Genomic DNA, 27,082 nt, shown 5'->3' with positions numbered 1-27,082 from the left:
TATGATTTTTTGGAACGATCGCCCACCCCTAATTTGACTAATCAAGTTTTCAAATTTGTGTAGGATTCATTAACCCTTTGGTGAGCTATTTGGAAAGGGTTTGCGGGCTACCGGTAACTCGCGAGCGACGTGTTGAAGACCCCTGATCTAGACCAAACGGAGGGCTAAGAACATGAATGAATGGAACTCTGTATCCAATTAAATATGCCCACCCATTGTGCTACATTGAATTACTCTAATAAGAATCACTTATTTGTTTAGTATATTCTTTCCAATTCAGTACTTCCTTTGATTACTTAACCATTCAGTCTTCCAATTAGCCATAAAAGTTCCAGAGTGAGGTTAGCACTGCACTTAGCACGTTATGAAAGTACTGTATACCGTTTAAGTCTGAAGTAAAGCCCAGATGTAACAGGTTGGCCATTTGCCTTTATTACTCTGTATTCCTGATATTCGGACTTGTCTACGCTCCTAATGCTCGTCACAACTGCCTCTATTTCCACATGTAATACAATGTTTACTGCCAACCCCGCTCTTATCTACCTTACGATGATACCTACATGTATATTTGATAAAATACATCAATTAGGGTTTACTTTATATTCTTTTTGCAAGATCTAATTCAATAGAACAGCAATTCTCCACCAAGGAAAAACATTTTTAAATATAATGGTGTAATAACAGTGCGTTACAGTAATGGTTATTCTTAATTTGCAAATACAACAATAAGAAGTACAAAGACTTTTTGAAATTGAACAACTGTTATTAATAAAAATTGAGTTATTTTTACAGCCAATGGCTGGACATCTCTTCAGGGTGACGTTATTCGGGGAGCCTATCCGAGAACGGGACGCTCCCTGCACCAAATAGCAGTTAGTCACAGGCCAATTATATTGTGGCGAGGAAGCCGGAGGGGCTCTTAGACGAAATTAATGCTTGCAGGTGGGAACCGCTGTGAAGTGAATTACTATTAAATTATTTTATAACACTCAAGTTACACCCATTATTTGTGGTGAGTCGACTTGCTATGCGACCGTAAACAGCCACTCCCCTTTCGTTGAAGGGCACCGAAAGCCGCCCCCCGCCCATTCTTGTCATCGGCATTAATGTAATGCGAGGTACGACTAGCAGTCCGAAGCCAGCGTTGTCCAAAAGTTAAGGGGACCCTCGCCCAGGTAGGAACTCAACTCATTACTGTTACCACAATGACAAAATGTAGGTATTACACTTAAATATATTCAACACACAAATGAATTACCTGCATTTAGCGACCGTCAAAGTAGTTGAATATCTGAAATTAAACAAACTTAGCTTACCTTTTGAAATCGTCTCTTCACAGCTAAAAATCAACTTTCTTGGCGGAGTTGCAGCGATAACAGAAAACCTCCGATGTCAAGTAAAAGCTATAAAAATAAAGACAGAAACTGAAAGAGAAAGTCACGTCACTGCACTACAGTCAGGCAGAGACAGCACACGCGCAGAATGCTGATGGGGGCGGACTGGCTCCTGGCTTCACCTTTTTATATGCTTACAACCCAATTGCTCAACTTGGGAGTTTTTCATACCTCATTTTTTTTTTCTTGTGTGTATTTTTTTACCAAATATGTACTATTTGCAACATAAGTTTTATTCTACGTTGAAGATAAAACTGAAAATGATGCCACGCGCGGCTCCTATCTAGCCTAATGTATATACATATGGGTCCCGTTACTCCGAATACAGAAAACAGGTGGCATAGATTGAAAACTTCAAAATTTGCAATCGGGTATAGATCCTGTATCCATCAGGCTCATTCAGTTACCCAATATTTTATCAGATTATGACGTAGTAGTTTACTCCTTTAATATACCCATCATTTCTCCTGAACTGGCTAACTATGCAGTTATCTTCATTTTGAAGAAGTGTTTTCTTAAAAGTACATTGCATAATTAATTAAATGTTAATAACAGGAGGAGGATAAACAGTTGAAACTAATAATTCATTATTGAGTCTTTCTTTAGTTGAATGCCATGCCAAGTATATGTCAAGTATGCGTTATAAAAGATTTGTCCACCCAAAAAGATATATTTTTTAAACTGCTACTTACCTCATGTAGTTTGTAGTACTGGCCAAGAAAGCGTGTTAATCTTATGTTTTTGTGGAGAAAGTATGTGTCAAAGTAAATGATATAATGGGAGCCTGTGGTGAAAAAGTCTTAATGACACCCATGCTGTGTAACCTGCACATCAGCTCATCTAGTCATATGCTAAAAATGTGCAAAATGCATGCATTTTTTCCTTAAATATTGTTAAATACTTCCAGAAAACTAGAAAATGCACACAGACAAAACACATTCATATCAGAGTAAGCGTCTGAATTGAAGACAGGATTCTTGAACAATGAATGAAGGGGAGCGGCAGGTCTTCAGTTCAAAAGCTCAATCCCATGCTGAATGGGCTTTCTGTTTGTTGATTATTTTCATTTTCTGGAGTTATTCATTTTACCTTATTTTAGCAATAAATAAAAGCATGTTTTCTAGATCAGGAGCATACAACTGTATGACGCGATACCTGCAATATGAGACAGGAGTTAACTTAAGATTTCTTCAAGGATGTTTTTGATTTTGCTTGCTGTTGTTAAGCGTTGTTTAGCATTAGGTCATGAGATTAAACTTTTTTCTTAGCCATCACTAACAAACTACATCAGGTAAGCAACATATAAAAAAAAGATATAATTTTTGGGTGCCGTCCTTTATTACAGAATGAATTTCATTAATTATGGTAATAATTATAATTAACATACAAACCATGTTATAAATCCAATTAAGTAAATAAATACAAATATTAGTATAACCAAGTGCTGTCTGCATGCAGTAAAATTATATATACAACAATAATGATTTATGTTTGAAAATGAAATGACCATTGAAAAAATAGTTATCAAATTTTGTTAAAATGCATAAAGTGGATATTTGTAACGGGAGGGGTTGGGCCTCAAATGTTAAATAGTCTGAAAAGGTGTTTTGTCAGTTCTTTTCAAAACTGGACTGTATTTTGTTGTTGCAGTCATAATAGAAAGGCTGCTGCACACACTGCCATGCCAATTATTGTTGCTGTCTTTCCATAATAGGACTGCCAGATATTGGCAAACGCTATTATGGTACATGACGTGATGATTTTCTAGAGGTGAAAAGAATCAACACACTGTGTGTGTAGCCCAGTTAAACGGAGCTTGAACTTTGAGTCTTCTATGTGCCACTATGGGAGTGTGACTGTGATGGGAGTTAGAACATCTGCTCCTTGGCATTCTGGGTGAGATGAAGTGTATTCATTCCTGTGGTGCAGAGGATGTGGTCTTTGGGGAGTTGTACAACTGTAGAGACAGAAGTGGATCAACCAGGGCCTGTTAGGCGGAAAAAAGGTAAATTGCTGTAGAAGATAATAGCCATATATTATGAAAGTTTTAGAAATTCATTATGGTGGTGCAGTGGTAGCGCTGCCTCGCAGTAAGGAGACCTGGGCTCGCTTCCCGGGTCCTCCCTGCGTGGAGTTTGCATATTCTCCCTGTGTCTGCGTGGGTTTCCTCCGGGCGCTCCAGTTACCTCCCAAAGACATGCAGGTTAGGTGAATTGGCGATCCTAAATTGTCCCTAGTGTGTGCTGTGTGTGTGTGTGTGTGTGTGTGTGTGCACCCTGCGGTGGGCTAGCGCCCTGCCCGGGGTTTGTTTCCTGCCTGCCTGTATTGGCTGGGATTGGCTCCAGCAGACCCCCCGTGACTCTGTAGTTAGGATATAGAGGGTTGGATGATGGATGGATGGATTATGGCTATGTACAAAGTGACTGATAAATCACAGAGTAGACTATGCGAAGACATTTTAGTAAATTCATACAAGTTCTATGCAGAGATGGCAGACAAGGATGTATAAATAATATCCTTATGACTATTTTATCTCAAGTGAAAAATCATAGTGTGAAGGTGGTAAGCAATGCTTTATTACTCTTCTTCGATCCCTGTTTGATCCATGGGTATTACTGAGCTTGTCACCGTGACAGGGAGTGTGCTCAGTAATTCTTCACAGTAACTTCATTTCTTAAGCTTGTACTCACAGTCTCATTGTCCTGGTCACAACCCATAGTTCATGACTATCAGTCACCATACTATAAGTGAGGATAGGCATACAGCATATCGTAATTGAAAGCTTTGTATGTGGACTTCATCAGTCTGCAAAACTACTAATGCTGCATTAATTTGTCAGTCAATCTCGTTGTTATTTCTGTCGTGGGTTGTGAGCTTAGCTGTCGCTTCTCTGTCACAATCCAGTGCAATGTCCATAAAACTGTTAAGATGGCAGTGACTCAGTGGCCAATTTCACAATCACCTTTTCACTCGCTCAATAACAAAACCTCTAGGTACTTGAACTTGTCAACTTCTGGCAGCTGCTTACCCCTTGCCTCAACAGAAGAAGCCACTCATTCCTGGGAGGGTCTTCTGCAAACCATATCAATGAACATTGGATATCAAAGCATAACTCGTAGGTTCCAAACCTTGATACTCTCTAATTTTATAGATACATCCTTGGTGAAGTCAAACACCCCTATTGACCAGTCTCAATTTAATACCAAGTGTTTCACCATACTTCTCACTTTCAAAATATTGGAACCAAATTAACTACAGTGAACCCCATACCCTTGACGCATTCGTCACAGTAGACTATGGGGCCCACTATCATAAGCTTTTTCTGAATCCAGAAAGTAACTGTAGACAGGATTGGCATATTTCTGTGACCCCTCAAATATCTCTACAAATACAAAATGTCCACTCTGTCACAGCCAGGACTGAATCCTTATTACTCCTCCTAGCTATCCAATGGCGTCTCCGTCATTCCAGTACCCAGGAACAAGATTTTTTTGAGGGAGGCCGAGATCCTTTTATAACTGAACCCTACCCTGTCCTCTCCCAAACCCAAGGCATTATCCTGGTCTTCCTTGCCAATTCTGCAATTTCCAGTGCTTTCACCATTTCAACTCTCATCCACCCGTGTGATTCTGCCACTTGAGTTAGTTTTCTTGCTTTTGTTTGGCATACATTTGTTTTGAAAAGCACTGTGCTTTGATGACCATGATTAAAGGCATTATAAAAATAAAGGTTAAGTGATTGTTACAAAACTCAGCTTGACTTTGAAAAAGGAAGTACAGAGTCCAAGTAGGAACCTGCTCATCTTTATACAAGTGTTTGCACGTACTGTAGTTTCTTTAATTGCAACATTCTTGCCAGCAATCCATATGACAAAACCTAACCTAATGTGCAATGCTAAATCTGACAATTACCTAATAAAATTTACAGATTAACATATGGGAAAATTGGAGAGGCTGGAAAGGAATATTATTAAGAATATTGATTAAAATATTCCAATGCAAATATATTTTAGAAGTCAGGTTATATAATGCAACCCTTTGTGACAGAACATGTTACATATGAATATAACCTGCTTTTCTTCTAATATTCAGTCTGTTTGCTCTAGGTTTGGATGGTGTTCTTTACATCTGACTCATAATTTGCCTGAAGCTATTGAGTCAAAGTATGCCACAAACACGCAGACAAAAAGAAAACCTACTGAATTATGAGGAAAAAAAGCTTTCTCAAAACATTTTATGAAATGTTATTAAACAAAAAAAAAAATCTAATCCCATTTGGGCTTGTAGCCCAATGCTAGGACACATGCTAGGAAACCGGCCCACTCAGACTCCAGTATTTATACTCCCGGCCAGTTTAGATTTACCAAGTAACCTAATCTGTACTCCTTACAAAGACAGACATGCAGTCACACCTACCAAGGGCTTGGCTCTCATGTGTGCCATTCTAAGCCAGATTTGTGCTCAAATGTGTGCCTGTTGACAGGAAATGTGCTTTTTTTCATGTTTGAACCCAGTGGCCAGATCTGACATGTATTATGTTCTCTTTATACCAGCAACAATGTGCCTGCATAATAATTTTCTGTGTCTCTAAGTTTTCTTTTTTTAATTTTCTTTGTTTTTAGTCATTTTGGTGTATGTGTCTCCTTTTTCATTTATTTATTTAGTTATTGGCCCTCCGTAAAAGCCAAATTGCCCCTGAGGATAAATAAACTTCTTTCTGTCTTTGTTGATTAGCCCATGAAAGTAATAATGTCGCTGTACTCTGTACGTGTGAGGATGTTGACCCTATGAACTGTGATGGATTAAAAACCAGAAGTCTGCATGACCATCATCATCAAGTCCTTCCGTGAGAACCCTAAATACAAAGAGGACTATTTCATTTATGTTAGGTAGAATGCCCAGAGGGGACTGGGTGGTCTCGTGGCCTGGAACCCCTACAGATTTTATTTTTTTCTCCAGCCGTCTGGAGTTTTTTTTTTTTTTTTTCTGTCCTCCCTGGCCATCGGACCTTACTCTTTTTCTATGTTAACTAATATCTTATTTTAATTTCTTATTTTGTCTTTTATTTTCCTTTTCTTCATTATGTAAAGCACTTTGAGCTACTTTTTTGTATGAAAATGTGCTATATAAATAAATGTTGTTGTTGTTGTTGTTATATTTGACCAGGAGGGCTCCTTTCAAGTTATATATTTAACTAGAACAACTGTCTTTCTGCTAAATGTTTATAGCCCATCGCAGTGGTGGGTGTCACTATCACAGTGCTCTAAAGTGTAATGATGTGGTGTCTTACTTGTTTTCTCTGAACTTTTCTTGAGGCTTGTTTGTCAAAGTAGAGCTCTCTAGCATGTCATCCTGAAAGTGTAAGTTCTGTTTTATCTTTTGATTGTTCAGTGGGGAAAGTATAATATATTTTATGGAGTGAACATTGAATATTTGGGCGGCACGGTGGAGTTCCTTACTGTAGCCTCGCAGTAAGGAGACCTGTGTTCGTTTCCCGGGTCCTCCCTGCGTGGAGTTTGCATGTTCTTCCCGTATCTGCATGGGTTTCCTCCGGGGTGCTCTGGTTTCCTCCCACGGTCCAAAGACATGCAGGTTAGGTGTATTGGCGATCCTCAATTGTCCCTAGTGTGTGAGCTTGGTGTGTGGGGGTTTGTGTGTGTGCCCTGCGGTGGGCTGGCGTCCTGTCCTGGGGTTTGTTCCTGCCTTGCACCCTGTGCTGGCTGGAATTGGCTCCAGCATACCCCATGACCATGTGTTAGGATATAGCGGTTTGGAGAATGACTGACTGACTGACTGACATTGAATATTCAGCTATTGTAACTGAATTCTGAAACAAGAGGTATTTTATGCATATTTGAAAGAAATGGGAAATGTATCCTACAGTGGACTATTGGTGTAAAGTATGTTTACTCACACTGAACTCCCAACATAATTCAGATAATTCATTCTTTTTGCATATGAAGAACATAGTTTCACAGGTGGCTGGAATTTATACCATCAGCACTGGGCCAAAGACAGGAATAGGAGCTAACCATGGACAGGCATGTGGATTGTTTCCTGCCTTCTGCAGATGGCTGTCTGGATAAGCTCAGGTCTGTTGTGACACATAATTGGATTATGCAGGTTCAGAGGATGGATAGATGAATTACTAAATATTTTAAATAAAAAGTTCAAATTTAAACCTATGGATGTACAAGTATTTTATAGATAGCTCAAGTCAATTCGGGGGGAGGGGGGGGGTGTATTCTGAAAACTGAATAAATCCCAATACAGATGCATCTGGAAACTGAAAATGGTATGTGTGTTTATTTATTACATATTCTTGAAAACAAATCGCAATGCTGTTGAGGGAATGAAAGTTATTGGAGCTCGATCGACCGTGATGCAGAGGAGAAGTGGGCAAATCAGAAACCAAGAGAATTTTAATTTCTTGTGGTTTAAAATATTCTGATATCAACGATTTGCTCATACTCCTCAATGGAGCAGTTAACGGTCTTTTTTTAACTTAATTTGTCTCCGTTATAACAATATACGAAAACGATAGAGTGACGTTTAATTCTAACGTAGCAATCGCTGAAAAATGCATTATCTGTGAAGTGCTCCTCTAAATATACTAGTTTTGTCTCGCATTCCAATTACATCGTATTAGTTTTACTGGAGCCTTAAATTTGTGTAGTGTTTGTGTGTGGGTGTGTGTGTGTTCCGCTGGACTGGCGTCTGTAAGGTTACGGAGCAACATGGGGTTCTCCAATTATTGTTGGGGTAGGCGACGGTCTACTGGGAAAAGCAATACTGTATATGGATATCGTCTGTGGTTTCTCAAAGGTGAAAAAATACGCGACTATAAGTACCGATCGCTACGGATATGAAGCACATTTTGTTTATTGTAACTTTGGGAATTTCCCGGAAAACTCCACTCATTACGAAACTGTTGTTGCTTACCTTAAAAAGCAGCTTGGCCGCGGCTTTCTTTTTCTTTCGCTTTCGTCGTCATCGGAGTTCGAGGTCTGCTTTTGTCTCCCCAAAGGAGAAATGAGAAGAACCAGTTGTCTTTTAGAAACAAGAGAGAAATAACAGAACATCAAAGCGGTCAGTGGCGATACGAGGACCAGAACAGGTAAAAAACAATGCACTTTCAGAATCGAGTAATCTGCGGGTGCTGTGCCGCATCCAGGAGCAGCTGGTGGAGCTACGAACATAATCGGAGCTGCCAGAATCACACAATGTGCCTCCGATCGGCTTTATAATAATAATATCTATCGGCCACCTTACTTACTGAATTAATAAAGTTAAAACGCAACTGCAATGTTGTTATACGTTCATTGAAGTGAACATGCAACTCAATTATTTTGCAGTGCTAAAAACCTCATTATTAGCTCTTTGAAGGACTCATAACTCGTAAATGCGTGGATTCTACTTAGCAGTCCATCCTGGTTCTGCTGTCTCCAAGCTTATGTTTTTAATGTAGTGACTTCATTAAGATCTGCTTTTCTTTTAACTGGGAGGCATTTTCAAAATGCCCATCAGTTTTTCCAACACATGGTAAATTTGATGAGGGCGTGAACAGTGCAATTAATCTCATATAGACAGGCATAAAAATGACTGCAGAAAAGTCAAAACAGGAACCTTTTTTTTTTGATGGGGTGGGGTGATGATGGTGTTGGTACAAGTGTTATCTCTGCACAGACACAGCGGCCTGGGTAAAATTTAGGCATGGTGTTTTGTGTTATCTTTCACATCTCCAAAGTTGTGTAGCCTATGGAAATTTGTGACTTTGGTGTGCCCAGGCACCCTGTACAGTACTGGGTTGTTTTTCACTTTGCACCACTGCTGCTGGGTTTGACAGTGACACACACAACCCTCATTTGGACAAAGAAGTGGATTTTTTTTAGATCAACTGTCTTTAATAACGGAATACATGTGTCCAATTTGCTTTTTTTAAATGTGTTTTTTTTATTTATTTTTTTTGCATCAAACTATATATATCTGTATATATTAAGCAATCTATACCTACATGTGATGTAACTGTATGATAATTTGTATTTCACAGAGAGTCAGGCAGTCAATGTCTAACCTGCTTTGTCCTGAACAGGGTCACGGGTGGTGCAGAAGCTGAGCCCATCCAGCATAGGGTGCAATGCAGGAACAAACCCTGCACAGGGTTCCCGTCCATTGCAGGGCAAACACTCACACACACACACCCCAACTACAAACTATGGACAATTTAGTATCACCAGTTTACCTAACCTGCATGTCTTTGGACTGTGGGAGGAAACTGGAGCACCTGCAGGAAGCCCAGACAGACACGGGGAGAACATATAAATTCCATGCAGGGAGGACCCAGGACATGACCCCAGGTCACCATACTGCAAGACTGCAGTGGTACGTCTGTACCGCACTGTATTGCCCTTTTCAAAAAGAGTTTAAACCCTTTAGAGATGGTCTTGGGCTGGCAGACTATAAAAAAGATGCTGCTGATTCAGTTTCCTCCATTAACTATGTGAGCCTGAGGAAATAATTTAAGCTAAAAATATTTACATTGTGCACTGGAGATCACAGTCTGATGAAGCTTAGAGTATTCTAATTCTGCCAACCAGGATACCTGCAGCCTCTTGATATCCTAGTAAAGAAGTCATTGTGTTTATTACAAATAAAGTAAGTAAACTTTGTGATAAGGAAGTATGCAGTCTTGTTTATATTTTAAGGGCTGCTTGTGTTAACAGTAATTATCAGTTTAGCACCATGTTGTGGTTGAATTTCACATTTTTAATATATAGTGTATAGTTGGGTTAATGCCAAGTTAAAGGAGCATGTCGTACTTTCCTGTAATGCTTTTTCAACTGTTTTATTTTTTGCTCATAGGAGGTTACAATGGCAACTGGAGGTGTCAAAATGTCAGGTCCAATGTGCCTCATAGAAAATGTCTCGGGGAAACTCCAGATAAATCAAAAGGCTGTGGACATCCTGTCTGGTATCAATCAGCCAGTGGTTGTGGCAGCCATTGTGGGCATGTATCGCACCGGAAAATCCTACCTAATGAATAAGCTAGCAGGGCAGAAAAAAGGTAAGTTTTGTACATTTTTTGTTTTTGCATATACATTTTCAAAGTTTTGAGTCTATTCTTCAGTAAACAAGGATGGTCTTAATTTAGTGCCGCCATTCACTCATCTCTAAGGCTTGTGTCAAGTGGTTTAAGTACCGGCCATGATTTCTCATCCTGTGATTAATTATGTATACCGTTGGTGTGTGTAGTGTGTGATCCACATGTGATCAGGCCATACAGCTCTGTGAGGTGCTTCAATGTCAGGCAGGTTTTAGCTTTACCATGCATGAATTGCATCTTATAATAGGTAATAGACTGATGCATGTAGTAAAATATAAGTGTTTTCTTAGGACACATGAACTGCTGAGGCAGACTAGATGTCCACAAATTCACCTATTACAGCGAGTCACTACTGTAATTTGAAATGAATGTTTCCGGCTAAGCTCTTCCACTCTAAAACAGAGTTGGATTTGAGTTATGTTGGAAGCTGATAAAGTAGCACAGTGGTGCAGAGGTTAGTGCTGCTGACTCTGTGGCTTTTTAGTCCAGGTACTCTATTCTTCCTCTAATATCTCAAAGATGTGTGTGTTAGATTAATTGCCATTTCCCAATTTGTTTCATTTAAATGTGTGCAATGGACCATGGGTTAATTCCTGCCTCAAGCCCAGTGTTGAATAATAAGGAGCTAGAAATAATTTGCTACTATTCTTCAGTATCTTTTGAGAATACTTCTACTTTACTTGAGTATTACATTTTGTACTTTCACTTTCACTTCACTTCAATTTTCAAATGACTACTTTTACTTTGATAAAACTTTGCAGGACACATTTTATTTTTTCAATATTAAAAAAGGGCTGAGCAAAACACAATGCTTTACTCGGTCTGTTACCTAAAATACAGGCTTCCCCCATTTTTATTGTATGTGAAGAATCTGGGACGATTTTCAAACATGCACTGCTGGTGCTAACACCCCATAATCTACACAGTCTTTCCAAATACACCTTCCACAGTGTAACAGGGTGGGGCTGAATGTTAGTGACAAACACAATCCCAGTTTTGGCAGTTTCCACAGCTGATGCTGACACGCTCAGACAATGTCCTAGCCATGGCCGAAGTACAGAACAGGATGGTGCAGGAAGATGATGACCCACAATCCTAGTCTCGCTTATTTCCACAGCTGATTCTGCTGCTTTTCAGACTGTCCTCATGACGGCCTGCTAAAGAGGGTGGGGCTTATCAGCCAGCTGCAGCAGTACTTACTCATTTATCTGCTGTGGCTTACCCACCTCGTCACCTGTGTTGGTCACATATCTAGTCACATTATCCTGGGCATCACATCTCTAAAAAAGAGCACAAACTATTTATTTAGAAATGACCAAGAAAAAAATGAAACACCATTTCATTAAATGTGAAATAAGAAGTGATAAAGTCTAAGTAAAGCATTTTATTAAACACTAGACATTAAGCCCGTTACAATAACGGGCGCTAGAACAGTAGTCCATAAACATTAGTAGGAACAGTCTATATTAAATGGCAAGGGACCTTTTACCTCATTAAATTTTTTCCGTAAAATGCCTGTAATTTTCTCTGACAGTAATACTGGCTTTGCTGTCCGTAATATGCATTTAATTTTCTGTGACAACAGTGGGCAATCAGCAGATTCTCCCCAGCAACTGATGTAATGTGCGTAAAAATAGATCTACTTTTTAAAAGTCATTTTATTGTAATATCATGAAAATTCGTATATTTAGGAAAACCCCTTCAACGACTGACACTTTACACTTTACCGGGCCAAGCTTCTTAATCGCGAATCTGACATCCTCAGAGTGAACACTTGCACAACAATGGGGAAGCTGGTCTCCGCGCCTCAGTACCCGATTGGATTTTTCGTGTTTTATGTTTTAGGTCTTACCCCATTTACCGAAATCCTATTGGATCGACCGCGCGATATTTTATAGGTCCCGCCCTCTCTGTCTTGTGTGACACGTCTGGCAGCCTTTGAAGCATCGCACCATGCCCTGCGCATGCACACTTCACCAGAAGACACACACACACGGACACTGGACGCACACAGGGGTTTTGTTAAAGAGGATTATTAAGGTTATTTTGATATCTAATGTTGTTAAACAAATTCTGTTAATTTTAATTTAGTTCTGTGTTATTTGTACAAACATTGGTGTGTATTTTCTTTTTTTTTGAGACCAAGGAACACTTAAAATTGTTTTCCATTTAAATAAATTTTAGTTAAATGTTCACATTATGGAAATTTACAAAGGGATTTTTAGGAATGGATTAACTCCTACTTAAAGTGAAGGAACTCTGCGCATCTCTATTAGCCCTTACCACACTGAATTAGGATACAATCATGAAGATGCCAACTCACTCGGAGTGTCTCTGCTTCATGTTGTGTTTACTTGTCTCATACTTTAGTGATTGTACAATGAATCGTATGATAAAATGGGATGGGGCACAGGATTAGCCTCACAGCAAAGGAGACCTGGGTTCAAGTCCTGGGTGCTCCCAGTATGGAGTTTGCATATTCTCCCTGTGTCTGTCTGGGTTTCTTCTGTGTGCTCTGGTTTCCTCCTACATGTGGGTTAGATGGATTGGAGATGCTAAGTTAGCTTTGTGTGTGTGTGTGTGTGTGTGTGCGAGTGTTCATTCTGCAATGGGCTGGCTGTCCTGGGCATGTTTCTTCCTTGCTGCCAATGCTTGTTGCAGCTTCTCTGTGATCCTGCTCTGGATAAATGGGTTTTGAAAGTGGATGGATGGATGGACATAAAATGGAGAGAAACCCTGCATTAATTAAAGTGTTAATTAATATCAAATGCTTTAAACTTATACTTGAGTGTATTGACTGCGAAAATTTGTGTTTGAGTAAAAACTGAGATACCCTGTTGTAAACTTAATCAGGTGTTGAGCATTTGATACAATGCTGCTTGTGCTCTAGATTAGGCTCAAGTCACTAGCAGTTCTGAATTATATTAAGTGGGTCTGAGAATGTTATGCTATGAACATTAATAGCAGTTGATATGCTTATATCGATCAACCTATATGCAGCATTTTTCATAGAGCTTGCAATCTTAAGGAATTTAGGTATCAGAGCCATTATATGTTACTTAAATTAAATGAAATAGCTAAGTAACATACAATTTAATTTGAAATAATTGCCTTTGATCGGTACTGCATATTTTTATTTAATTCAATCTTATTCTTGTCAGTTTATTTGCACATTTCCTGTTTTAAATGCATTTAATTTGATAAACTTTCAAATTTTTTTGTTGTATTTACTTTATTTGTCTAAATGAATGTTTAATACTAGAAGAAACAGGTTGAGCATTTGAGCAGTACTTATACACTAGATCAAATGAGTTAATGAGTTCTTCACTTGCCGCACATCATTGCCTCTGCAGCTTTCAAACCCTGCAAAGCCCACTTCCAAACAAATCCTCACCTAGTCAGTGCAGACAACAACCTGCTGTGGCAGTAATGGATGCCAAGTAGGAAGCTTTGTTCGATTACACTGGGTGTATGAGATTTCATAGCTGAACATAAGGCATTATATTTAATTGTAATTCAACCAGTAATGGAAGACTGCATGATAACGTGCAGTGAATATACTTGACTTTTATAGTTTTCTTACTCTCTCTGTACGTTTACCATTCGTTTGCTCAGACATTGATGCGCTTGCTGCTTCGTGAGTAGCTCTTCTTTTCTCCACTCTAGTGGCCTGCTTCTCTTCTTCCGTCAGCATGTTTTCGCATTCAAACTGATTAAGTCAGTTTTTGTGTTGCAAGTACTTAGTACATTTTTCTTAATTTTTCACTTAAGCCGACACTTAAACCATTCTTGAGGCAGATTGAACACTTAAGATATGAAGCGGTAGAAGATGTGACGGTGAAGGTGGTAGGGATCAGAACGCATGCACCGCACGGCTGCCCTGCTGGCCACTGCAAAGAGTTGATTCTGCAGTAAAATAAAATTTAAAAGAGGAATAACCTTGGAGGTCAATCACCACCCCGAAAGCAGATAGTAGACATCACATAGTATGTGTACCAAATTTCAGGTCAATAGGTTAAACAGTTTACAGGCTACAGGCTATTTAAAATCTTGGACAGACAAACGGACAGCCACGGTAGCGTATTTTTTTTTATTTTATTGGAAAGATTATATTTAAACATTTTGTAATGTAAAAGGCTATGGTTAATAGTAATCATGGGACCTACAGTTTATATTTTGCATTGCCCCCTTACTCGCTGTTTCTAGCCATAGCCATAGGATATTTGAATGACTTCCTGGAAAGAGCTGTAATGTGCTGATAAGGTCCATGGGTGCAAAGGTGCTGCACAGCTGTAGTTGGTACCACCATTTTGGCAAAAACAGAATAAGTTCCACAAATAGCTACAAGAACAGAGGGAATTCTACACTGGCAGCAGTAGTTGAAGTCCTGCATAGACCGATGTGTGAGTGAAGGAGTCATGTGAGCGCTGTAAGCCCTGAATATGTGTTGAGCACTCCAAGATAGCGATTGATAGAGACATCAGTACGAGAGAGAGAGAGATGGTGAACAGACAGGAATGAACAGAGTAGAAGTAGGGGATTTCTTTGTAAAATGTTGCAGGATGTTCCATCAGAGTGAGTAAGTGATGTCGGAGAGAGAACACCAATGCTGGCAACATTTTATACCTGCTACGGGCTAAGGAGTCCCAGAAAGAAACATATGGAACTGTACTGTCCATCTAACCGAGCAGGCAGTTAATTAACTGCTTTGGTGTCCTTGCACACCTGAGCCTTTAGTTGCCCTTAAGGGACCAAATCTCCAAGGCAGCTCCCCAGTCCCAGCAACCTATTGCCACCCACCTTAGTAGTAGTAGTAATAGTAGTAGCAGTGGATTTGTTAAATGTATGGAGTACTGTGAAATTCTTACTTGCATGTTGAAATAACATGCCACATATTGCCACTTTCTGGTACCATGGTAGACTTTGCTAAACTGAAAAGCAAATCCGCTTACCTGATGTTCAGTTTTTCTCCAGGTTCATGAACTTTTTGGGAGAGGTCCAGGAGAAAAACTTGTGTATAATTAGAGTTCTAAAGAAAAGGCTAAGGTGATGACAAAAGGCTTAAAGACTAAACCTATCAGCATGCACCTGACCACCCTAATCGTGGGTGCTCCCACTGCATTTTTCATTGAGATGTTTTGGGCCTAACTGTTGAGTCATGCAGCCTTTGCTATTCTTGCTGGATTATTAACTTTTTTTTAGCCGTTTGTGGGCTGGCATTTGTAATAATAATCAATCAAATTGTTATGTGAGTGACCAGTACAGTTTTACAATTACAAGCTCAATTGTAATTTATTCTAGTAGCCAAAATGTACATTGTGAAAAAGACTGAAAAATATCCCTATATATATATATATATATATATATATATATATATATATATATGTATATATATATATATATATATATATATATATATATATATATATATATATATATATATATATATATTGTAGCAGATATAGCATTTGTCCACCTCTCGAACCCTCAGGTACCACTCTTGACACGAGGTAAAAGTACAACTAATATTATTTTTATTATTATACAGTGCACCAAGCACTACCCACACCACACTACTCATATACAATAAACTCTCTCAAATAACCAATCCTCCACTCCCAGACACTTCGCCCTCCTACCTCCCAGCTCAGCTCAGTGTTCTGGGCTTTCCTTAGTCCTTTTATAGCTCCTGACCCGGAAGTGGTTCTAAGCACAACCCACAAGTCCATTTCCTTCCGGGTCAGGGCAAACAGTCCTCCTCTTCATCCCGGGAGCACGTCGCTTCCTCCAGTCACGTGACTGACGCACTCCCGGGTTATAGGGCATGCAAGAGCCCACTAGCCCCCCTACAGCGACTCCTGACGGCCCCCAAGGTATCCAACAGGGCTGTGTCACAACACTACAAAGTCCATGAGGCCCTGCTGGAACTCGGGGCACGAATATGCTGTCCGGAGGGCTCCTCCTAGCGGCCTGGGAGTGGCGACCGGAGTCCATAGCCGGTCGTCCATCACAGTCCCTCCCCCTTAGCGACGACCAGTGGGGCGGAGCGTTGATTCCCGCGAGGGACGTCCTCCTCCAGGAGGACGCGAGATCCGGGTCATGGTTCCGCTGTCTAGATCCCCCAGCGAACCTTGGGGGAACGGTGTATCTGTTATCCCACCACTCCCCTGTCCTCCGGGGACAACTACGCCACACGTGGCCCGGTTGCCGGCAGTTGTAGCACCGCCGACGTCCTCCTGTTGGCTTCTCTTCCCGAGACCGGAAACACCTCGGGAATTCCGTCAGCTCCACCCTGTCCTCCGCCAAAGAGGGTTTAACGGCCGCTTTGCTGCTCTCTGCCCTTTTCTTTAATCTGTCAGGAGACCCTCGTTTTAATTCGGGGATCTCCTGCTTTCTCTGGGGCTTGTGCACAGTATGAGGCTCTCTGTGGGAAAGAGAGAGCCTCTTTGCTGTTTGCACGCCCATTGTCCTATGCAAACTCGGAGGCGGCGTCATTAGTACCGTATCGCTCCGGGTAACAGCACTATTCAGCTGCCCCGGGACGATCGGTACTTCCCCTGCCCCTTCAGTAACCAACGGCAACCCCTTCATCAGACCGATCGGGGTCTGGAGTGGCGTCTCGTTCCGGGGACCTGCGTCAAACGCAAGCCCCGGATGGATCGCTTCCTCCCCTGTCCAGTCAGTCATCACGCCACACTCTACTGTCGGGCACACAGCACTTTGGCAACCGCAACTTATTAAACGCGGTGCCGATTCACACTGCGTCCTCTTATGATATACGGTACAGAGAGCACCTACCTGCACCGCCGCATTAATCGAGGCCGGGGCTTCATGGCCTAAGCGCCGAAGGTATTCTTCCAGTCTTATCAACGGCGCTTTGACTGTAGCTCCCAGCTCCTCCAGACGTTTCCTCAAGTCCGCGATCCCCTGTAAGAAAGCCAGTACGGGCTCGAGTACATCTTCGAGATCCCGTACCATATATTCAGTTTATTCGGCCGGAGGGACATACATTTCCTTATTTTGGTCACCTGCCGACCGGGAACCAATGAGCACGTCCACTCCTGGCACGTGCTCTGCGGATGAGCGCAAGGGCTCCTGGGACATGGAGTCCTTAGAGGAACGGGTAGCCTCCCGCGGCTGGCTGCGGTCTGCCTTTTTAGCTTTGACTGCAGACACTACAGTCGCTTCCCGCCCCTCTTTACCTTTATGTGAAGTTGGCGCTGCTTCACTCGCCGCCCCCTTCCCCTTCAGGGAGCGCAGACGCGTCGGGGAAATATTCGCCTCGCTGACGGCTCCCAACTGCTCTTCTTCCTGGTCGCCGGCGCGAGGTCACATGGACATCCTCCGCCAATGGACTCCCTTTCCGCGGACGCCTAGACTGGCTTGCTTCCTTTCTTTCGCGGCCATCTTGTCTAGGTGTGAGGCGGGCGTGCTCTTTGCCTGCTTCGTGCAGACAAGCCTCTGCAAACAGAGAAAAACAAGCACCCGGCGGTTCGCGTGCTTCCCCAGCACTTACCTCGGAACGTATGCGGTCACGCTCCAACTCCCTGTAATAATCTTCGGGAGTTGCAATCCTGCAACGTTCCGGCTGTCGTCCCGCTCGGGTTTGCTCTGTATTGAGCTGCTCCCAATCTTCCTCACTGCCCGTCAGGTAAGTCCACAGCGTCTCCACCGGATCCGGGACAGAAGTCTTCTGGACAATTCCAGCCTTCTTCCCAGTTTTCTTCCCCATACTAGCCTGCTGTAGAGGATAGCTCACAGCTGCAGCGCTGTTGGTCGCGGGTGGAGTTTTCACCTCCGCGGTTACTAGAGGGACCTTCTTAAGGTTCTCTGCCACAACGAATTTAATTTTTCTTGCAGATCCTCTGCCAACGGACGGCCAGAGAATCCTGCCGTCTACGCCAGTGTAGCAGATATAGCGTTTGTCCACCTCTCGAACCCTCAGGTACCACTCTTGACACGAGGTAAAAGTACAACTAATATTATTTTTATTATTATACAGTGCACCAAGCACTACCCACACCACACTACTCATATACAATAAACTCTCTCAAATAACCAATCCTCCACTCCCAGACACTTCGCCCTCCTACCTCCCAGCTCAGCTCAGTGTTCTGGGCTTTCCTTAGTCCTTTTATAGCTCCTGACCCGGAAGTGGTTCTAAGCACAACCCACAAGTCCATTTCCTTCCGGGTCAGGGCAAACAGTCCTCCTCTTCATCCCGGGAGCACGTCGCTTCCTCCAGTCACGTGACTGTGACGCACTCCCGGGTTATAGGGCATGCAAGAGCCCACTAGCCCCCCTACAGCGACTCCTGGCGGCCCCCAAGGTATCCAGCAGGGCTGTGTCACAACACTACAAAGTCCATGAGGCCCTGCTGGAACTCGGGGCACGAATATGCTGTCCGGAGGGCTCCTCCTAGCGGCCTGGGGGTGGCGACCGGAGTCCACAGCCGGTCGTCCATCACTATATATATATATATATATAATATATTTGGGGCGGCACGGTGGCGCAGTGGGTAGCGCTGCTGCCTCGCAGTTGGGAGATCTGGGGACCTGGGTTCGATTCCCGGGTCCTCCCTGCGTGGAGTTTGCATGTTCTCCCCGTGTCTGCGTGGGATTCCTCCGGGCGCTCCGGTTTCCTCCCACATTCCAAAGACATGCAGGTTAGGTGGATTGGCGATTCTAAATTGGCCCTAGTGTGTGCTTGGTGTGTGGGTGTGTTTGTGTGTGTCCTGCGGTGGGTTGGCACCCTGCCCAGGATTGTTTCCTGCCTTGTGCCCTGTGTTGGCTGGGATTGGCTCCAGCAGACCCCCGTGACCCTGTGTTTGGATTCAGCGGGTTGGAAAATGGATGGATATATATATTTATATTATATATATATATATATTTATATTATATATATATTTATATTTATATATATATATATATATATATATATATATATATATATATATATATATATATTATATATTTATAATTTTATATAATATTTAAGATATATAATATATTTTTTTATTATATTTTATATTGTATTATATATTTTTGTGTGTGTATTTTATAATGTGTATATAATGCTTTTATTTATTTTTTTTTTTTTGGGTCTCTGCAAGGCTTCTCTCTGGGATCAACTATCCAGTCTCACACAAAGGGCATCTGGATGTGGTGTGTTCCACACCCAATGAGGGATGGACACACTCTGGTGTTGCTGGACACTGAAGGGCTGGGTGATGTGGAGAAGGTATGCTCTTTACACTATGGCTGTCATTGTGTTTTCACCTTCTTTGTGCTAATGTATAGTAATCTGTTCAAATTTTCTTTAGGGAGATGACAAAAATGATAACTGGATCTTTGCTTTGGCTGTCCTCCTGAGCAGCACACTGATCTACAATAGTATAGGCACCATCAACAATGACGCTGTACAGAATTTGCAGTATCCTGACCTAGACACATTGGATGATCTAATGTATATAAAATATTACTTTTTATTGTGAAGGATTAAACTAGAAACGGGTAGTGTTTGCTTAATATATACATAAACTAGTCTTGTATATAGAGTGTTGAATACAAAACAGAATTATCTCCACACCTACAATACACTAGTGAGATTACATCAAAGTATATTTTTAAGCTCTAGTCTTTGCATTTCAAAGAAAATACATAGTGTAGTAGTACACGTAGATCCCTGGACTAAAGGGCATGTCCAGCACTGGCATAATAAGAGGGTTTGTGCTCTTAGGTCCCCATTCTCTGTTTAAAACTAATACATGTCTTTCTAATTCTCAAAGGCATCTATAAAACTGACCCAGTGAATTTCTCAAATAACAGTAAATCATGCAATGGAAATTACTAGCTAGTATATTCACAACAGAACCAGGAAGCAAAGGATCATAAATGCCAAAAAAGTGCTATATCAAAGAGCTGAAGTTGGAAGTATTTTTGAAAAGTATCTGGTTGAGATATTAGGAAAATTTACAGCAGGTATCAACAAAGCAAAAAAGCTGGACAGAACCATGTTGGTAAAAACTAATAATTTAATTACATAGCAGCCCAGTCTCTCCTTTTTACATCTAACTTGAAATGGAAATGAATTTGTGACAAATTGGCAGAAAAGGAGAAATAAAAGTAAACTGTACATTCTGCGTTGATGATCTGGCTTTACACCAACTGGGTAGCTGCCATACTACTTTGTTGTCCCTGCCTCTATTTTAACAGGCCATATCTTCAAATGAATACAGTTGCTTTCCAGTTACTTCTTCCTCAATTCACCCACTATCCATGCTACATTTCCTGTTCTTATTCAGATTACAAAATATATTGCTACCAGTTAACCTGTATGTTAAAGTATGGTATCTTGACTTGATGTAGTTTTGCACAATCTAGGCAACTAGGGTGAATTAGCTTGTTACACAGAATGTCCAATTCCTGTCACAATTTTCGTAACATGCTAATGTTGTAATGGTAGACCAGTGTGTTTTGCAACTCTTTAAAGCAATAGTTAATCCAATATAAGGTTTCATAACTCTTATGTAGACCACTATGGCTGAAGTTCCTTTTACATACAGCAGTCAACATGCTAATTAAGACAGTTTAGACTGTTTTAACCTCCATCCCTTGGTCTTAGAGTTCTATGTTAAAACAGCAAACCCCAAGTAGTAGTCCAGGGGAAATTGTTTTGATGGCATATACAGCGTTAAGCCCAAATAGCACTTGTGACAGTGTTCTGCTACCATCTTGTGGGTAAAATAACAAGATGCTGCAAAAAAAAAATTTCTATGTGTTCTTCCAATATGTGGCTTGTCAACAATATTCATGGGTGGTACGGAGCCAGTAAATCCAGTTTTAGAACAAACTAAAACTTAACCATTAGTTAATTTAAGTGATAGTGATGACAATGTGAATTGGTCATCAGACAGTAACACAGATAGTGAAACTGATGCATATGCCTAAATGTTTGCAGGAAGCTTTAGTTTGGTGTAAGTAGCTGTGTGGCAAAATGGCAAAAAGATTGTGATCAAGGGAAGGGCAAGAAAGCCTCCTAAGCATGGTTCACAATGCTGCAACAGTCTATGTTTGTGTCAGGGGAAATGTGGAAGTCACTAAGTCTTGCACTGTGTTAGCCTAGAATAATACAATGGGTGACATTGATCATGATCAGACACTCGCACTCTACCCTTTCATGTAAAAGCAACAGAAAAAATATTACAAGGAAAGTGTACAAAGAAACACGCTTCTACTGTCAGCCACCAACACACAGTCTAACATCACAATCTGTTTGAAAACATATCACATGAAGACTGTTTGCTAAATCTGCATCAGTCAACACTAGACATACAGTATCTTCTTTTAATTATGTTTATGTTTTGGCATTAAACATTTTTTTGTTACATGTAATAACATTATTCTTGAAAAAAATGCAATGCTGTTTGCACTTTTTTCCGTGGGGCATGCTATGAGCAGAAGCATTAGCTTATATTTCATGTGACCGAATTCAAATGCATGACTGTAGAAGAAAATACGAAAATGCTCCTCATTCTTTCAGAATAATGACACTAACGTTGAAAATTGTGCGTAAATCCTAGTATGAATTATAATTGATCTTTGTGAATATCTTGGATATAGACCTGAAACTGTGTTAACAATATCAGACATAGTTACGTTGAAAGGTCTACAAGATAGTTCTGATCAGATGTTATTTGTTTCCCATCTTGTACTATGAATTCCTGGCTTCATAACACCTTAACCAAAGATTTTAGCTATGTAACTGAGCTGACTGAGCTCATCAAAGTAAAATCAAAGCAAGAAGGCCCAGATGAGTCATCAGAATTTGCTCGGTTCTTCCCTTCATTTGTATGGGCAGTGCGAGATTTCAGTCTTCAACTAGAACTGGATGGGAGGCCTGTTACAGCAGACGAATACCTTGAGAACTCTCTCAAGCTTAAACCTGGTAAAACATTTATGTGATTTTAATTAATTATGGCTCTGAGCTTGTCACTCACTGTCAAACTGATAGATGTTTCTTTTCTTTCTTCATAAGGAGTCAGCAAGAATGTCCAAACTTACAACTTACCCCGAGAGTGCATCCGGAACTACTTCCCCAGACGCAAGTGCTTTGTGTTTGAGCGACCCTCCACCGTGGAGTGCATGCGAAAGCTGGAAGAAATGGATGAGTCAAAGCTAGAAAAGGGATTTATAGAAGAGACGAAGAAGTTCTACAATTTCATCATGAGAGAAACGTCCATAAAAACCTTAAGCGGAGGCATCACTGTAACTGGCCGTTGTAAGAGCAGAGCTTCTTTTTCTGTCGGCAGCATTGCTATTCTTACTACTTAATGATCAGTAAAGCAGCTGTAAACTGTGACCAACAACTCTAGACTACCCTAAATTTCTGTACATTAAATAAATGAAAATGTTGACATGAAAATATCATTCATATTGTGACGATGCATAAAGTTACTACATAAACTTTCTTGAACGTTTTTATGTTCGATCTGTAAACCTGAAAAGAGAAGTTAGCATCAAAAATGTGATTTCAAATCAATTTAGCTATTAACATTCCCTTCTTTTGATTTTTGTTCAAATGTGTTGCCTCAGAAAATAACAAATTACTTCTTGTTTTGTTTCCACAGTGCTGGGCAATTTAGCCACCACATATGTGGACGCAATCCTCAGTGGGTCCATCCCATGTCTGGAAAATGCCGTGTTAGCTCTTGCCCAGATTGAAAACTCAACTGCAATCAGCCTTGCTGTTGCCCATTACCGTGAGGAGATGGACAAGCGAGCCAAATTGCCTACTTCAACTCAGGCAGAGCTATCTGACGTGCATCATCAGTGTGAAAAAGAAGCTGTGAAAATCTTTATGGAGCGATCTTTTAAGGATGACGAGCAGAAATACTATTTAGAGCTAATGGTATGACCACAATCAGTATAAACAAAAATATATTGGGCGGCATTGTGGTGCAAAGGATGTTATTTCTTGATAATGTTGAACCCTGAGTTTGTACTGGAGCAGGAAAATGCATGCTGCTACAATGTTTTGCATGAGTTTCCTTCCATATTCTAAAGAAATATTAGATTGTGTGTGTTTATGTATTTTCTTTTTATGGGCTGTCTTCCCAACTATTTTGGCAGAAGGATTTCAAGTGTCTTACAACCTATAACTAGAAGAGCAGAGTTAAGCATTAGAAAGAATGGCTTGTTGGATGCATTTTGTATGTAGCATTCTAGATCCACAATAAATTAGGAGTGTTTTGATTGTGGTAAATTATGTAATTTAAATGTACATCAGCACGTAGGAGTCAAAATACACAGTAATGTCAACAGAACAGTGCATCACAAGGGAAGGGCAAACCTAAAGAGTGAATCTCATAATGGGGTACAGGTGTACACACGGAGCATAGCGGTTAATGCAGAACATATGCAGGTGGTCCTTAAACCATTGAAAGTGTCCACACATGGGGTTTTATTAGAATGATGCCTCACAGAAGTTGCTGTGGGTCAGCACACATAGCGCTATTTGGTAATGTTATTGACAGAATTCAAAACGGATTCCTTCAAAGTTGATTTAAAATGGCTTCAAGCTCAAATTAGATCTGCCTTATCATAAAATGGATTTGAATAAATGTTTACCAACAAGAAATAGTAAAAGTTACAAATTACTTTTACTCACACAAACACGGCATGCTAATTTGTTCTTTCTCTCATCCTCTGAACAAAAGTGACTCCGCATGCAATAAAGAAAGAAACCTATTTTATTCTATTTCATTCTAACTTGGCAATGAGGTACATTTTGCCTTTTTCCCCATTTCCTTGGTACTTTTCTTATCCAATGACATGACACAAAAGCCACGTAACATTGAATATTTATTGGTATTCTGTTCGATGTGCAGGTGTAATGTGGCACTGGCTTTTTAAAAATTACAAGGCATTGTTTTAATACAAAATAGAATGTCTTCACTTCATTCTAGATTTATTAGTTTGTGTACATGAAACAGTGACATTCCTATTTTCTGCACAAGACCCACAAACTATTTTTTTTCCAAGATTTCATCATCACTCGTTGTCCTTCAACATCCAGTTGGTTTTAGTGCCTGTTGTGCTGAGTGGTATCACCCTAGACCATGGGCTTTGACTCTTAACCCACACAGTAATTCTTTTTTTTCTGGGGTATTGAGTGGTTCTCCTCCCTCATCCCAAACATGTGCACTTGGTAAGTGGTGGTTCTGAATTGTGTTCGTTGGTGTAAGAGTGAGACCTTTCTGCAATGAACAGGTGCTCTGTCTGGCTAGACCTGCACCACAATAGGCTTTAGCTCCTGAGACCCTGAATTGGACACAGCTAATGAATGAATCTGTGCTGACTATGCAAAGTTCTGCTGCAACCAGATTGATGAAATGTATTTTACAATTTTATTAAATTCTGCAGTTTCGGTTGGTATTGAACAAATATTCAAACCAAAAAAATTTTTCCCAGCAACACTCATGCTTTTAGTTGTATCGAATGGTAATTCTTTTATTCAGAGCAACTTCTTTGATCTTTTGTTTGCTATGGAAATAATGGTGAGTTTTTTGTCTAATGTCTTCACATTAGCAATCTAACTTTGTTTAGCAACATAATACGCATTATAGCTTAGGAAAGAAGTTTCACTGATATGCATGCTATATTTATTTGTTTCTTTTATTTGTTTTGTAGAAATTGTTGGAAGAACAATATAATTTAGTTTGTCAAAGGAATGAAAAGGAATCGAGGGAGGTTTGCTCCAGTCTCCTGCACAACCTCTCCAAGAAAATGAGAGAGGAGCAAAACACCGGGAACTACATGAAACCAGGTGGATTCAAGATTTATCAGATGGACCTGGAAGATGTGATCCGTGACTACAAGGACAGACCTAGAAAAGGCATCATGGTAGGGAGTTTAATACATGACTTGCAATTGGCAGCGTGATGGTGTATTGCATTGTGCCACTGTCATATACATTCAGGAATCCAATGTCTGTCACAGCCAAACATTGTGTTTAAATGACATACACCCTGTTGGTGTAGGCCCTGATTATGGAAGATTATTAATTTAGTAGAGTTTGGAAACTTTAGAGATGTCAGTCTAGTTCCTATGTAACCAAAATTTTATAGAAACAAACCATTTTTAAAAATAAGGATGTCGCGTTGGTTAACACTGCTGCCTTCCACCTCTAAAGCCTAGTCGGGTTACTGTCTGGTTAAAGTCTTCACACTGCTCCAGTGTTTGCATGAATTTCCTTCCACACTATAAAGTGCATGTTATGATGATTGGCTGAACCACATTTGCAGCGGTGTTTGCCAACGTGCCCTGCGACACATGTGAATGGCATTCCATCCAGAGTTAGTGTCTGTTGCCAAAAGAATAAAATATGAGAAGTAGAAAGGAAGATGTTTAAAGATACAGATTTACAATAGTTATTGACTGATAATGTTGTTGTGTGTGTGTGTGTTTTTTTTTGTCATCAGAACTATGTTGTTGTACATTTACTGAAAAGCTGGTAAGTTATTTTGTCTTGTTCATCCTGTTGAATGCTTCTCTTTTCTTCAGGCTGACACAGTTCTGAATGAGTTTCTGAAGGCTAAAGAAAATGAGGGCAAAGGGATCTTGTGCGCAGATAAGTCTCTTTCAGCTCAGGAAAAACAAATTAAAGGTGAGCCTCCCTGACAAACCTTTTGAAATAATGGAACCTGCTGTCAATGAAGCAGGCCATAGCTGGCTCCCATGTGGAAATGGGGAATAAGTAACAAATTAAAGGTGGCCTAATTGGTTATTTAATAGAAGAAATACTTTTCATTTTGTTTTGTCATGTTCAGGTTCTAGGGTGACCCTTTTCCTCTCTATACTCATTTTATTATGTAGACCTAAATAAAATGTCCCCAAATCTCAGCTATAGCCATATTTTGTTACATAACCTTTTATATCTATGCCCCAGGCAATCAAACAGAGTACCAGAACAAGCAGGATAAAAAGGTTCCAAATTGTTCATGTATTATAGAGAATAAAATGAATTTGACAAAATACCATTAAAACGTAAGTAGATGCCCATTTTCAGGTGACTCTCTGTTATGTTTTTGTCTGGCTTGGTCTTTGGCTTTACATGGCCTTTGGATGGAGACCGTGATGACTTGGCCTCCTCCTCCTCCATGGATGGAAAATGGGGGGGAGAGAGAGAAAGACACTTTTTGTTAGTTCTATCCTTACCTTCCTTGATGTACCCCCAGGACCAATAGGATAAGCTGACTCTTTACTTCAAAACAATCCTATTCAGCCACAACACCAGTCCAGGTTCCTCTCCTGGATGGAGAAGAGACATCATAAATTCTACCAACCTATCCCTTCTATATCGGCCTGTTTAATGACCCTCCATCTCATCCTACCTGTATTCCTTCAGGTCAGCTGGACTGAATTTCTGAGATTTTACCTGTTCTAGTTTTAACCTGCAGTAAATACAAATAATATTTAAGTATTTGCTTTTATTAAATAGTTATTACACCATCCTCCTCACACTTTTTATCAAAGCTTAAAATGATAAAAGGGCTAAATTCCTATGTTTGAATAATGACCCCTTTC

At 40.5% G+C, this 27,082-nt stretch overlaps 2 protein-coding genes across 5 annotated transcripts in view; one reads left to right on the top strand and one right to left on the bottom strand.

The window, feature by feature from the left end:
* Window positions 1–1,498, bottom strand: part of LOC114668163 (guanylate-binding protein 1-like) — a 50,412-nt gene extending 48,914 nt beyond the window's left edge. The window contains exon 1 of one of the 2 annotated variants that reach the window (XM_028823804.2): window positions 1,317–1,498. The gene's annotated coding sequence lies outside the window, so the exon portion shown is untranslated. The remainder of the gene's footprint in view (window positions 1–1,316) is intronic. The other variant, XM_028823802.2, reaches the window with a different exon arrangement.
* The window catches only part of LOC114668164 (guanylate-binding protein 1-like), a 33,152-nt gene continuing 7,005 nt past the window's right edge, over window positions 936–27,082 (top strand). The window contains exons 1-9 of one of the 3 annotated variants that reach the window (XM_028823806.2): window positions 936–1,175; window positions 10,256–10,457; window positions 19,609–19,736; window positions 19,819–19,928; window positions 22,252–22,442; window positions 22,533–22,775; window positions 23,125–23,405; window positions 25,187–25,399; window positions 26,060–26,162. In XM_028823806.2, coding sequence (XP_028679639.1) covers window positions 10,265–10,457; window positions 19,609–19,736; window positions 19,819–19,928; window positions 22,252–22,442; window positions 22,533–22,775; window positions 23,125–23,405; window positions 25,187–25,399; window positions 26,060–26,162 — 1,462 coding nt within the window. In that variant the 5' untranslated portion in view covers window positions 936–1,175; window positions 10,256–10,264. Of the gene's footprint in view, window positions 1,176–8,352; window positions 8,511–10,026; window positions 10,049–10,255; window positions 10,458–19,608; window positions 19,737–19,818; window positions 19,929–22,251; window positions 22,443–22,532; window positions 22,776–23,124; window positions 23,406–25,186; window positions 25,400–26,059; window positions 26,163–27,082 lie in introns of those variants that run through there. The other 2 variants (XM_028823805.2, XM_051920566.1) reach the window with 2 other exon arrangements.

This window comes from Erpetoichthys calabaricus, chromosome 17, assembly GCF_900747795.2.
Source record: "Erpetoichthys calabaricus chromosome 17, fErpCal1.3, whole genome shotgun sequence".
Classification (NCBI taxonomy): Eukaryota; Metazoa; Chordata; class Cladistia; order Polypteriformes; family Polypteridae; genus Erpetoichthys; species Erpetoichthys calabaricus.
The sequence above is the reverse complement of the archived record's forward strand: the minus strand, read 5'-3'. Positions and strand labels throughout refer to the sequence as shown.